General features: G+C 39.7%; 1 protein-coding gene across 3 annotated transcripts; it reads left to right on the forward strand.

Annotated features, from left to right (window-relative positions):
• Positions 1-3142: 3142 nt before the first annotated feature.
• etf1a (eukaryotic translation termination factor 1a) lies at positions 3143-9494 on the forward strand. 3 transcript variants are annotated; one of them, XM_085371180.1, is made up of 11 exons: positions 3143-3263; positions 3647-3757; positions 5064-5239; positions 5480-5619; positions 5772-5910; positions 6011-6201; positions 6772-6901; positions 6993-7166; positions 7271-7335; positions 7429-7576; positions 9112-9494. In XM_085371180.1, the coding sequence occupies exons 2-11, from the start codon at positions 3672-3674 to the stop codon at positions 9192-9194; spliced, it is 1332 nt and encodes a 443-aa protein (XP_085227306.1). In that variant the 5' UTR covers positions 3143-3263; positions 3647-3671; the 3' UTR covers positions 9195-9494. The 3 variants fall into 3 exon arrangements, with proteins under 3 accessions (XP_085227306.1, XP_085227314.1, XP_085227298.1); XM_085371188.1 differs by having other exon boundaries at positions 3143-3259; XM_085371172.1 differs by lacking the exon at positions 3143-3263 and adding an exon at positions 3434-3529.
• The last annotated feature ends 965 nt before the right edge of the window (positions 9495-10459 follow it).

Here is a 10459-nt window from a genome sequence, read left to right on the forward strand (position 1 = left end):
GATGATGTCACGGTGACACATCATATCTCATTTCTTCTACTGGACTATACAGATTGGATTACTACTAGATCAGCGGTCCCCAACCTTTTTTGCGCCACGGACCGGTTTATGCCCGTCAATATTTTCATGGACCGTCCTTTAAGGTGTCGCGGATAAATACAACAAAATAAAACTAGTACCGGTACCGAAAAAAAGAAAATTTATTCATAACACAGGTGAAAAGACCAAGGAAAACCGAGTAAACGATAAAAACGATAACAAAATAACGCTGAAAACCGATTAAAAACCCTGAAAACTATACATTTCACACCTGAACCTCAACTCTCGCAGCCCGGTACCAAACAACTCACGGACCGTTACCGGTCCGGGGGTTGGGGACGGCTGTACTAGATTATATGCAATACATTGATTATAGAATTTGTTGTAGAACATATTTTAACACACAGACACATGCAATATGAACCTGCTGGCTCAGTGATTAATCAGTGACTTGACCTAACCACACAATGGTTACTCTGCATTCACACTACAATTTTAGGCTGAAACAGCTCATCCAGTAGCTTACACCTGCGTCATCAACCGAAACGGCAGAAACAGATCAGGTGACTGACTTGACACACCATTTTTTAAATGATATTATTTGGAAAAACACTTCTGTACTATCACTCACGCCAACTGAAAGCCAATCTCTCTCTAGTGCATGCAATGGGTGTCATTTACTATATGGGTCATTATCCATATGGGACAGCATTGCTGCAAAATTGCTGAGGGAGCCATCTTAAGCCAAAGTGGCAGTTAAACGTAATATCTGGTTGATGAGTATCAACACTAGGACTGAAGACAATGAAAAGACTTCATTAACTGTATTACCTATGTACTTACCAAAGTGACTTACTTAAACACTGATAAACAGCATGTGTGGACAGTCTTTTTATGGAGTATATGCGGTGTTGCTTTTGTTCCTTTTCGAGTGTAAAATGCATTTATAAGTCAAAGGACTGCTGTAAGTAGAATACAGTGGCAGTATATAGTAAGAGTTTCAGGATAAAAAAGCCCAACTGAGTACATTTTGAGTACATCTCTTCTTTTTTGTTAACTCCAAATACAATTCTTCAAACTAAAGTCATCAGAAGGCGTGTGCTTAGCAAAAGGAAACATTTGATTATAAGGTTTTAGTTGAAAATCTATCCTATCCTTTAAACACCCCAGTCGGAGAGATAAATGTAGGTTAAGTGGTATGTTGTTATGTAATTTTCTGACTGGTAAAATCTAATGATTTAGACTACTTTACCGGACAAGGGGGTCACTGTTGTTTCGCACCAGTGTGCATATGGCATAGAGCTAGCCATCAATACATCAACCATTAGCTGGTAAAGTAAGTCCCACAATGAACCTTTAGTCTGAGTGGCTTGACGATCACCATTTGCATTTGGCTGAGAAGATGAGAAAATCTATCCTTGACTTATGTATCACAAGGTAGAGATATTTTAAGCATAACATTTACTTTTGATTGAAAAACCTCTTACACTCTCTTGCTTTGTACCTTAGTATAACAACTCCTCTGTAGCCAATATATTGCAATAAAACATGTTTCCCCTGCCTTGCCATTTTCTATACTGCCCTGTATTATGTTTTCCTACAAGCTAAATAGTTGAGTTTAATCCTATGACCCATTGTTAACCCAGAAAATATGATTCCTTCCCTTCCTTTTCTCCTTATTGTCTTGAATTTATCATTTTTTCCTGAATACTTTTTGTCCCTGTTTCCCACCTGTGCTGCCATTTCTTTTTAATAATATTAGTGCATTTACTTCCAGTTTACAAAATGCCACCTCCACCCGATCTCATTTAAGTTACTCCTTGGCCAAAGCAGCTGCCATCTGATTTCCCCTAATACCGAAATGTGCCAGTACCCAAATAAATTTGGAGTGCTTCTGTAACAGGCCCTGTTGTTGTGAGCGTGAAGACGGATTACAGTCCTGTAAAACTAGAGAAATAATGAGCAGAGGAGACGTGCCTCCGCTCGCCTGGTCAGTCTTGCCAGAATTTATTACACAGGCACCAGCAAACATCTTTGCTTCTTTTGTTACTTAGTTTACCTATAGCTGTCTGGTTTCCATCAGTTGTGTTCACCATTAATCAACGAACAAAGAAGGCAAATTTGGTTTTAAAAAAATCCATCCACTCTCCTCTGCTTATCTGTGTCAAGGTCACAAATACAACAACAAATACAAAATGGAACCCACATTATCATGCTAATGGTTTGTTATGAAGGAAGAAATCTACATCCTTACATACTGAACTTTCTAACATTTCTCATGAAATCTAGAAGAAATTAACCAAGTGCATTGAAACTAAACATTAAATGAACTGAAGCTTTGGATCGTATGGGAGTGACAGTGAATACTAAAGGACAATAGTGTCTGCCATTACCCACACCTATAGTGTACTTACTCAAAGTGGAAGAGCCGACGTAGCCTAGATAAACACAGTGAAATGCACTGCACATCATAAACTCAGCCTCAATTAACATGAGATAAACGTCACAGTATTCAGTGTCTGAGTGAAGTCACTTGGGTGAGTAATGAACTGTTTCTCCCATCTAAAAGAAGCTGCACAGTCCTGAAAATAAATAAATAAATAATAAAAATCTTTGAATAGAGGAAAACAAGAGTTACTGAAGACAAAACTAAAGGAAGATAGACCCACAAACAAGCAGCAATTAAAAGAAACTGGATTAAAGGCTTGGCACGAAATAAAGCATTTTGGTGATGTCCATAGGTTCATCCAGTTATTCAAAACTATCCTTATATTTAAAATTATGTCATGTTCATTTACTTTTAAGCCCCTGGAAAAAGAGGGCAGTGTATAACAAATGGTTAGAACTTCTAAACAACAAGAGTCATGTATGGACATATTAGTTTTGCAAAATCAGGTAACTTGTTTTGCAAGTTTGACTTTGACTACAAGCCCCATAATCCACCTATTACCAGCTTTGGCGATATTCTTTAGGTTCCGTCCAATTGTTATTGAGATTCTACAATTGACACGGCAGCTAAGGCATGTCATTGGTTTCTAAGTGGTTTCCAGGAAGTGAACGCCACCGATCTAACCACCTCCCACATGTGAGCCCCCGTCGTTAGCACCACGCGCAGCGTGTAGAGGAGAGAGAAACCGGTCGGAAAGCAACGTCATTCCTCGGACCACCGACTTGACGTAGCGCAGCAGACAGAGAGCGGAGCGGAGCCGCGTTGTCCGAGGCAGGTAAAGTACCATCCAGTATATGCCAATATTCATAGGGTCTAAAAAGCTGGCAGTTGGTTTCCATATTGTTTCCAGGGGAACACGAGGAAAGTAGGTCGTATTAGATAAGAACAGGGTGGACACTAGGGCCTGGTAGACTGTAGGCCTGTTTCCCCCGCGCTCTGCATTGAGCAACACATCCCGGTTTGAGTCTTTCCTTTACGGTCAGTCCAGCTGCCAGCACTGGCAAGGTGCCTTAACGGACACCGCGCCACTAGTTTGGAGAGGTACACGGTTCAGCGATAGATAAATTAATTTATCCGATAACACTGTAAACGATAGTCAGTTTGTTAACTGGCGGGTGCAGCGCAGATGTTTAGCTCTTCTTTTTCCACGTCTTTCAGGTGCTGAAGCGATCACAGCAGAAAGATGGCGGACGACCCCAGCGCGGCGGATAGGAACGTGGAGATATGGAAAATCAAGAAGCTGATCAAAAGTTTAGAAGCTGCCCGTGGGTAAGTAATACATTTTTGTCACATTTCGAGGTAATTGTCTGGTCGGCAGTACTTGAGTTTAAGGGTTCGGGTGATTGTGTCAATGTATACCGCCGCAGCAGCTGGAAATGGTATAAATGGGGCCGAATTTGGGAGTGGTTAGCTTAGCATAGCTAACTTAGCTAATCGTTGCTTTTGCTTGTCGCTAGTTAGCCAATTGCTAGGCGCTAACGGATGTCGCATTTAATCTCCCTGGAAGTTGAAAACATGGTTTATTTTGGACAAAACACATTTTTTTGTCAGTGTTTATATTTTGTAGCTGGCATTCCGAAGATTTTTATTCAGTTCAAGCTAGTAAGGTTGATGCTAGTTTTGTTGCTAATGAGAACCGCTAATAGACGTCATCTTTGGAAAGAGGCCGGCATGGGTGTCTTAAACAAAAAAAGCAGAACGTTGACGAAAAAGGGAAGGCCGGCAAGCTTGTAGTTACAGTTTCACAGTCCAAATGACGTTCGTCTGCTCTTTTTACACGCAAATCATACGACAGAGCCTCTTAATTTCCTCTAGAGTCCACTAAGTTAGTCACCTCATGGCAGCCGAACTGCTTGCCAGTTCATTACAGCGTTACTGGTTTCAAACTGGTCAGGTCAAAAAGAATTCGAGATCAGTTGTTGGCCGACTGGGACATTGTGGGCCTCTTGAATTATCAAACAAGGCATGTGAATGTGGGTGTTACTTCACTGGCTTGTAGCTTGCTCTGCGACAGTTTGACGTCTAGTGTTGCGCAGAATTTGCTGTCCTGTGCTCCCCTGCCTGCCATGTCACACACTCAGTTGACTGTTTGCCCTACATTTATCCAGCCTCTTCTACCTGGCTGTGTGCGTGTCAGCCTGTACTGCTGTGATTCATCTGTTGATTGGTTGTAAATGAAAGGACAACAATGCAAAGTAGCAAGACTTAGTCCTTGTTTCAAGGACAAAGATTGTGTACTGTGTAACTGAAAGCCCATACCATTTGTCCCTCAACCTGCCAGACCTTGTCAAGGTGATATTTTGCCAAGAAGCGTTGTGTATTTACAAAACTAAATTAGAGCAAACAATTACGCTATCTTGGAGGTAATCAACTGGTAATAAACATGGCTCAACTGGTTTGGCATAATCAAAGTTGATTATTATATGGCCTTGATATTAGATGCCAGTTTCACTATGGCATACCTAGGAGTGGCATAATTGTCAGTTATTCAGTCTATTCCATCACTTCTATGGCTTCTTGGCTGTGTACAAATGCTGTTATATGCACTAACATTACATCCTCACTTTCTCTATAGTAATGGCACCAGCATGATCTCTCTGATCATCCCTCCAAAGGACCAGATATCAAGAGTGGCCAAGATGTTGGCTGATGAGTTTGGCACTGCTTCCAACATTAAGAGTCGCGTCAACAGGCTCTCTGTTCTCGGGGCCATCACCTCTGTACAGCAAAGACTAAAACTCTACAACAAGGGTATGCATGTAAAAGAATGCCTATTTTCTTTTGGGAAATGGTAGTGGTTCTTGGGGGCAACAAAAGAAATTCATATTGGCATATCATTGTATTATTGTAATATTTTCAGCTATAATTGTTCCAAGGGGGTTTTTGAAAAAAGAGACAACTTAAAACATAGGATGTATTTACTTTCAAAACATTCAGCTCCAGTCCTCCTTTGAATATTCATGGTCTCTGGCTTTTTTCTTCCCTTCCCAGTGCCACCCAATGGCTTGGTTGTGTATTGTGGCACAATTGTGACAGAGGAAGGCAAGGAGAAGAAAGTCAATATTGACTTTGAGCCTTTTAAACCAATCAACACCTCCCTGTACCTCTGTGACAACAAGTTCCACACCGAGGTGAGAGAATTTCCTTAGTATTTTGATGCACATGCAAAATATTTTTTTAGAGAAACTCTGTGGTATGTAAACATCGCCTTGGTCTTTTTATTATTCTTTCTGTCTTCCGCATTCTTATGATCCGTTCTTCCCTCACTAATGTCCCAACACAGGCATTGACAGCCCTGCTGTCTGATGACAGTAAGTTTGGCTTTATTGTGATCGACGGTAGTGGGGCACTCTTTGGCACACTGCAGGGCAACACCAGGGAGGTGCTGCACAAGTTCACTGTGGACCTACCCAAGAAGCACGGTACTGAACTGGAATGTTTAGAAAATACATTTTACGTTGTTTGTTTTGTTTTTGTTTATTTGTTGTTGGGTTTTTTTTAATCTTTGCTTTGCTCTTTCAGGCAGAGGAGGACAGTCTGCTCTGCGTTTTGCTCGACTGAGAATGGAGAAGAGACACAACTATGTGAGAAAAGTAGCTGAGACAGCTGTCCAGCTCTTTGTGTCCAATGACAAAGTTAATGTGGCAGGAATGGTCTTGGCTGGCTCTGCTGATTTCAAGACTGAACTCAGCCAGTCTGACATGTTTGATCCAGTAAGTATGATGTAATGAAACAACTTTTTTTTTTCCACAAATTTCTCACTGCAGTGAATAGATGTCCAAAAGAAGGCTGGTGATCTTTTAAGTGTTTTCTCTGAGTTGTATAAATAGGTATATTTAATAACTATCTACTATTGTAAGAAATAAACACTGGTATTTGGTAGTAGTGATGAAATAGTGACATAGCAAGTTTATTTTAAACTTGGCACATGATGTGTGCAGCCATACAGTAAATGGAAAGTGCCTTCTTTAATTTGCCAGTAAGCCACTGATATAGCTAACTCTTATGTCTTTACAACCAATAATGGAATGTGGTTGCACAAACAAAGAAAGAGACAGATATGAAAATCTGCATATCCCACACTTCACTGCAAGCTTTGGTTAGCAGTTAATGAGTTTGAGGGATTTTCCAAGGCTTTGGGGAATATAACCAGCAGCATAGTCTATCATTATTGTCAGCATATTTATTGTGGTAGCTTTCTCTATTTTCTTTATCTTGTCAGCAACTTTGTTTGGTTCCTACTTTGTCTGTAAACGTTACTAACAACTCTTTGATTTCTACAGAGGTTACAGGCAAAGGTTCTGAAGCTAGTGGACATCTCCTATGGAGGAGAGAATGGTTTCAACCAGGCTATTGAGCTTTCAGCAGAGGTCCTGTCGAATGTGAAGTTCATCCAAGAAAAGAAGCTCATAGGTGTGTGTGTGTGTGTGTGTGTGTGTTTTTCCTTTTTTTGTTAAAGGTAAAATCTTCAAACTTTTTCCTGATGATTCTTCTGTATTTACAGGGCGGTACTTTGATGAGATCAGTCAGGATACAGGGAAATACTGCTTTGGTGTAGAGGATACACTGAAAGCCCTTGAAATGGGAGCTGTGGAGATTCTCATAGTCTATGAGAACTTAGACACCATGCGTTATGTTCTTCGTGTGCATGGGGCAGAGAGCAATGGAGCAGAGAATGGTAAACAAACAACTACAGTGTTATCTGCAGTAGCTGAGACAAAAAGCAGTAAATGAATTCTAATTGTGATCCTACAATTCAAAAGTTTCTTCTTTGTTCTTCAGATGAGAAGACTTTGTACCTAACGCCAGAGCAGGAGAAAGACAAGTCTCACTTCACGGACAAGGAGGTAAGTGCTGCGGAAGAGGAACTGATCTCTGGGAGTTAAGTTGGACCCATTGCCTGTGATGTTATACCTTACTAACGCTGGTTGCGTTTCTAGACGGGGCAGGAACATGAGCTGATCGAGAGCATGCCACTACTGGAGTGGTTTGCGAACAACTACAAGAAATTTGGAGCCACGTTGGAGATAGTAACAGACAAGAGTCAGGAGGGGTCCCAGTTTGTCAAGGGCTTTGGAGGCATTGGGGGTGAGCACACTGTTGTTTAATAACAGTTGAATGTTTGATCAAAATGAAGTTAGGAATATATTTGATATATGTGGTTCAGTGATGATTTCGTCATTGGGTTGTTATGATGATCTAGTAATTGTACTCGAGTATAATTCATGTATTATGCACTTGAAGATAGTAGCAGTAGAGAAGATAAACAGTTCCTCTTCTGCTTATTCTGATTCATGCTTCATCTTGGTACAGGTAAGGCCTCATATAGACATTGTTGTACAGTAGAAATTTGTATTATAGAGGGCTTCACCATGTAAAATAGGAGAATTGGGGCAGAGGCACTGTTGAATTGTTAGTTGTATAAAAAGTAGAGATACTTGTGGCAATTTAAATTGGTTTAGTGGTGTAATACATTTTAATGAGGATCCTAAAAGGATTTCAGGACTTTGTGCTTTTCACAATAGAAACACCATCATTCCAGGACCCCTAAAAGCACTGTTGTTGTTTTTTTTTGAAGAAGTAGTAGTTAAATTGTTAATTTTCACCTAATATTTTAAATTAGAAGTAATTTTAGACAAAGGAAGCATTTAACTATTAGGGGTTTTATTAGTTATGCAAATGATTTAGGTTATTTAATTATAGGTAATAAACAAAATATATTTTAGAATTCAGTAATAAACAAATGGTACAAAACTATAATACCCAACACATCTAAATAATTGAATTATTATAGAAGAAAACTGTTATGGACAAGTTGAAGGAATTTTGCGTAACAGGTTATGGTCGTTATGCTAAAACAAAAGCATTTATTAGGAAAAGAGCACTATTGTGAAACTATTTGAATTTGACTGACGTCACAGTTGGCTGAAATAAAACAAACACAATTTCATTAATTATTGTGAAGTTTTATCGCAATGCACCTACACCTGTCTTATCCATCATCCACACTGTTCCACCTCAGTTTGTAGCTCAGCAGGCCTTGGACTCATTCATTTTAGGTATTCTGCTTTGGACTTTGCTTTTTATTAGGCCTGAGTAGATCGCCACACTCAGGGTTCTCTGCTCAGTTCAGCAACCCGTCTGGTTCTCCACATTCCACACTTCTCCGGCTCCATATCCCATCCATGACCTGTTCAGCCTGGCAGACATTCCTCGTCTTCTATCCAACTACAGTCCCCTGTATATTTATCAATGTTATCTAGCCAGCTCTGGCTTATGCAGTCTTCATATCAAAATGAGTGTAAATGATACATGTTGCTAGGCAACTGGGCAGGGTGAGTGGATTTTACATTAATTTCTGTGGGGTCAAAGTGACATGTGGTAAGTATATCTTTTTATTCCACACACTCCTAAATGATGAGTGAATCCATTTTTAGTTAGTCATGAAATCTTTTTTTGTCTTCAGAGTTTTGTTTGTTTGATAACCCTAAAATGACCCCCTTGGCACTTCTAATACTAAAGTCTAATACTTTCAGAATTCATGTTTTCCCCTGCCACTGTTTAGCCAAAACAAGTTGCCATCATATCACACTACTTAATCTCTCATCTTTTGTATTCCTCAGGTATCTTGCGGTACAGGGTGGATTTCCAGGGCATGGAGTACCAAGGAGAGGACGATGAGTTCTTTGATTTGGATGACTACTAGGTAGTCTTGGACTGATATTGGGAGAAAAAAATGAATGAAGAAATAAGGAAATGAAAATGCCACCTCTCTTGCAGCAAGCGAGAGGTGCAACTGTGTTGACCTATATATATGACAGACACACCTTCCAGTTCACCTGTTGCATACACAAACTTGCACATACTTACACAACAAAATGCATCACACAGGCCGAAGAGGAGTGAGATTTTCTTTCATCCAGAGAGGGAGAAAGCCCTTCCTGAATAAATCCCTGCCTTAGAGTGCTGGTTCCTTCCCCTAGTTGGATTGGACTTGACTCATTTTTGTTCTTTTTTTTTTTTTTTTTTTTTTTTTTTTTCTTCCTCCCCTCGATTTTGAATGAACACAACAGCAAGTTCCCAGATTCCTCGTTGCCGCTGTCCCCGGTCCTAAGATGAACTTTGGATTCACTCCTGACATACAGAAAATATATTTTCCTTTAATGCATCGTCATGTCCCTATCCCCTCTCCCTTCCTTCTATGCTTTCTCTCTCTCTCTTTTTTTTCTTTTTTGCATTTCATTTTTTTACTGGTAACTGCTGCTGTTGTATTTTATGAGAGTGGGGGATTTTTTTTACCTGGGTTTCTGTAGAGAAAGGGGGACAAAGTATTAAATTTCAACTGCTGAAAACCATTGCTACCTCCTCATCTGCTGTGGTCTCACTCCTGTGCCATCTCATTTACTTAAAAGGCTGACCTTTTCCTGACAACAAAATTGATATGTTTTGTGAGTGACGCGTGCATGACTTTTAGACAGTTTAGTCATCTTATTCAATCGTCAGACTTGCCACATAATGTTGAAATTTTCTACATTTTAAATTTCAAAAGGCAGTAAAATCACATCTTTAATACAGCTATTCATTATAAATCTTGGCCTTTACATGCAGTCATCTCTTTAAATGAACTTCCCTTAAATGAAATATCCCGTGTACACATTGGATTGCATTTGTACATTTATCTGACCACTTTTATAAATCTAAATTAATTAAAAATCTCAATTTGTCATTGCATTCCTGCCGACAGTTTTTATAGGATGTGTTGGTCTAGAAAGTTGGTTTTGACATTTGCGTGTCGAATAGGGGAGCAAAGGTAAGAGCAAATGACCAGGTTCTCATTCATAATGCAAAGAGCAGAATTCGTGAAGACGTGTTCCCTTAAGATTTGTAGAGAATGACCTTGGTAAATCATGCCTTAGATTATAAATATAGCAAGCTGAGGAAGTAAACCTACACTGGTGAATGATGAGTTTT

The sequence above is a fragment of the Diplotaxodon limnothrissa genome, linkage group LG2 (genome assembly GCF_057381915.1).
Source record: "Diplotaxodon limnothrissa isolate DT_005_m linkage group LG2, D_limnothrissa_male_GT1.1, whole genome shotgun sequence".
Taxonomy (NCBI): domain Eukaryota; kingdom Metazoa; phylum Chordata; class Actinopteri; order Cichliformes; family Cichlidae; genus Diplotaxodon; species Diplotaxodon limnothrissa.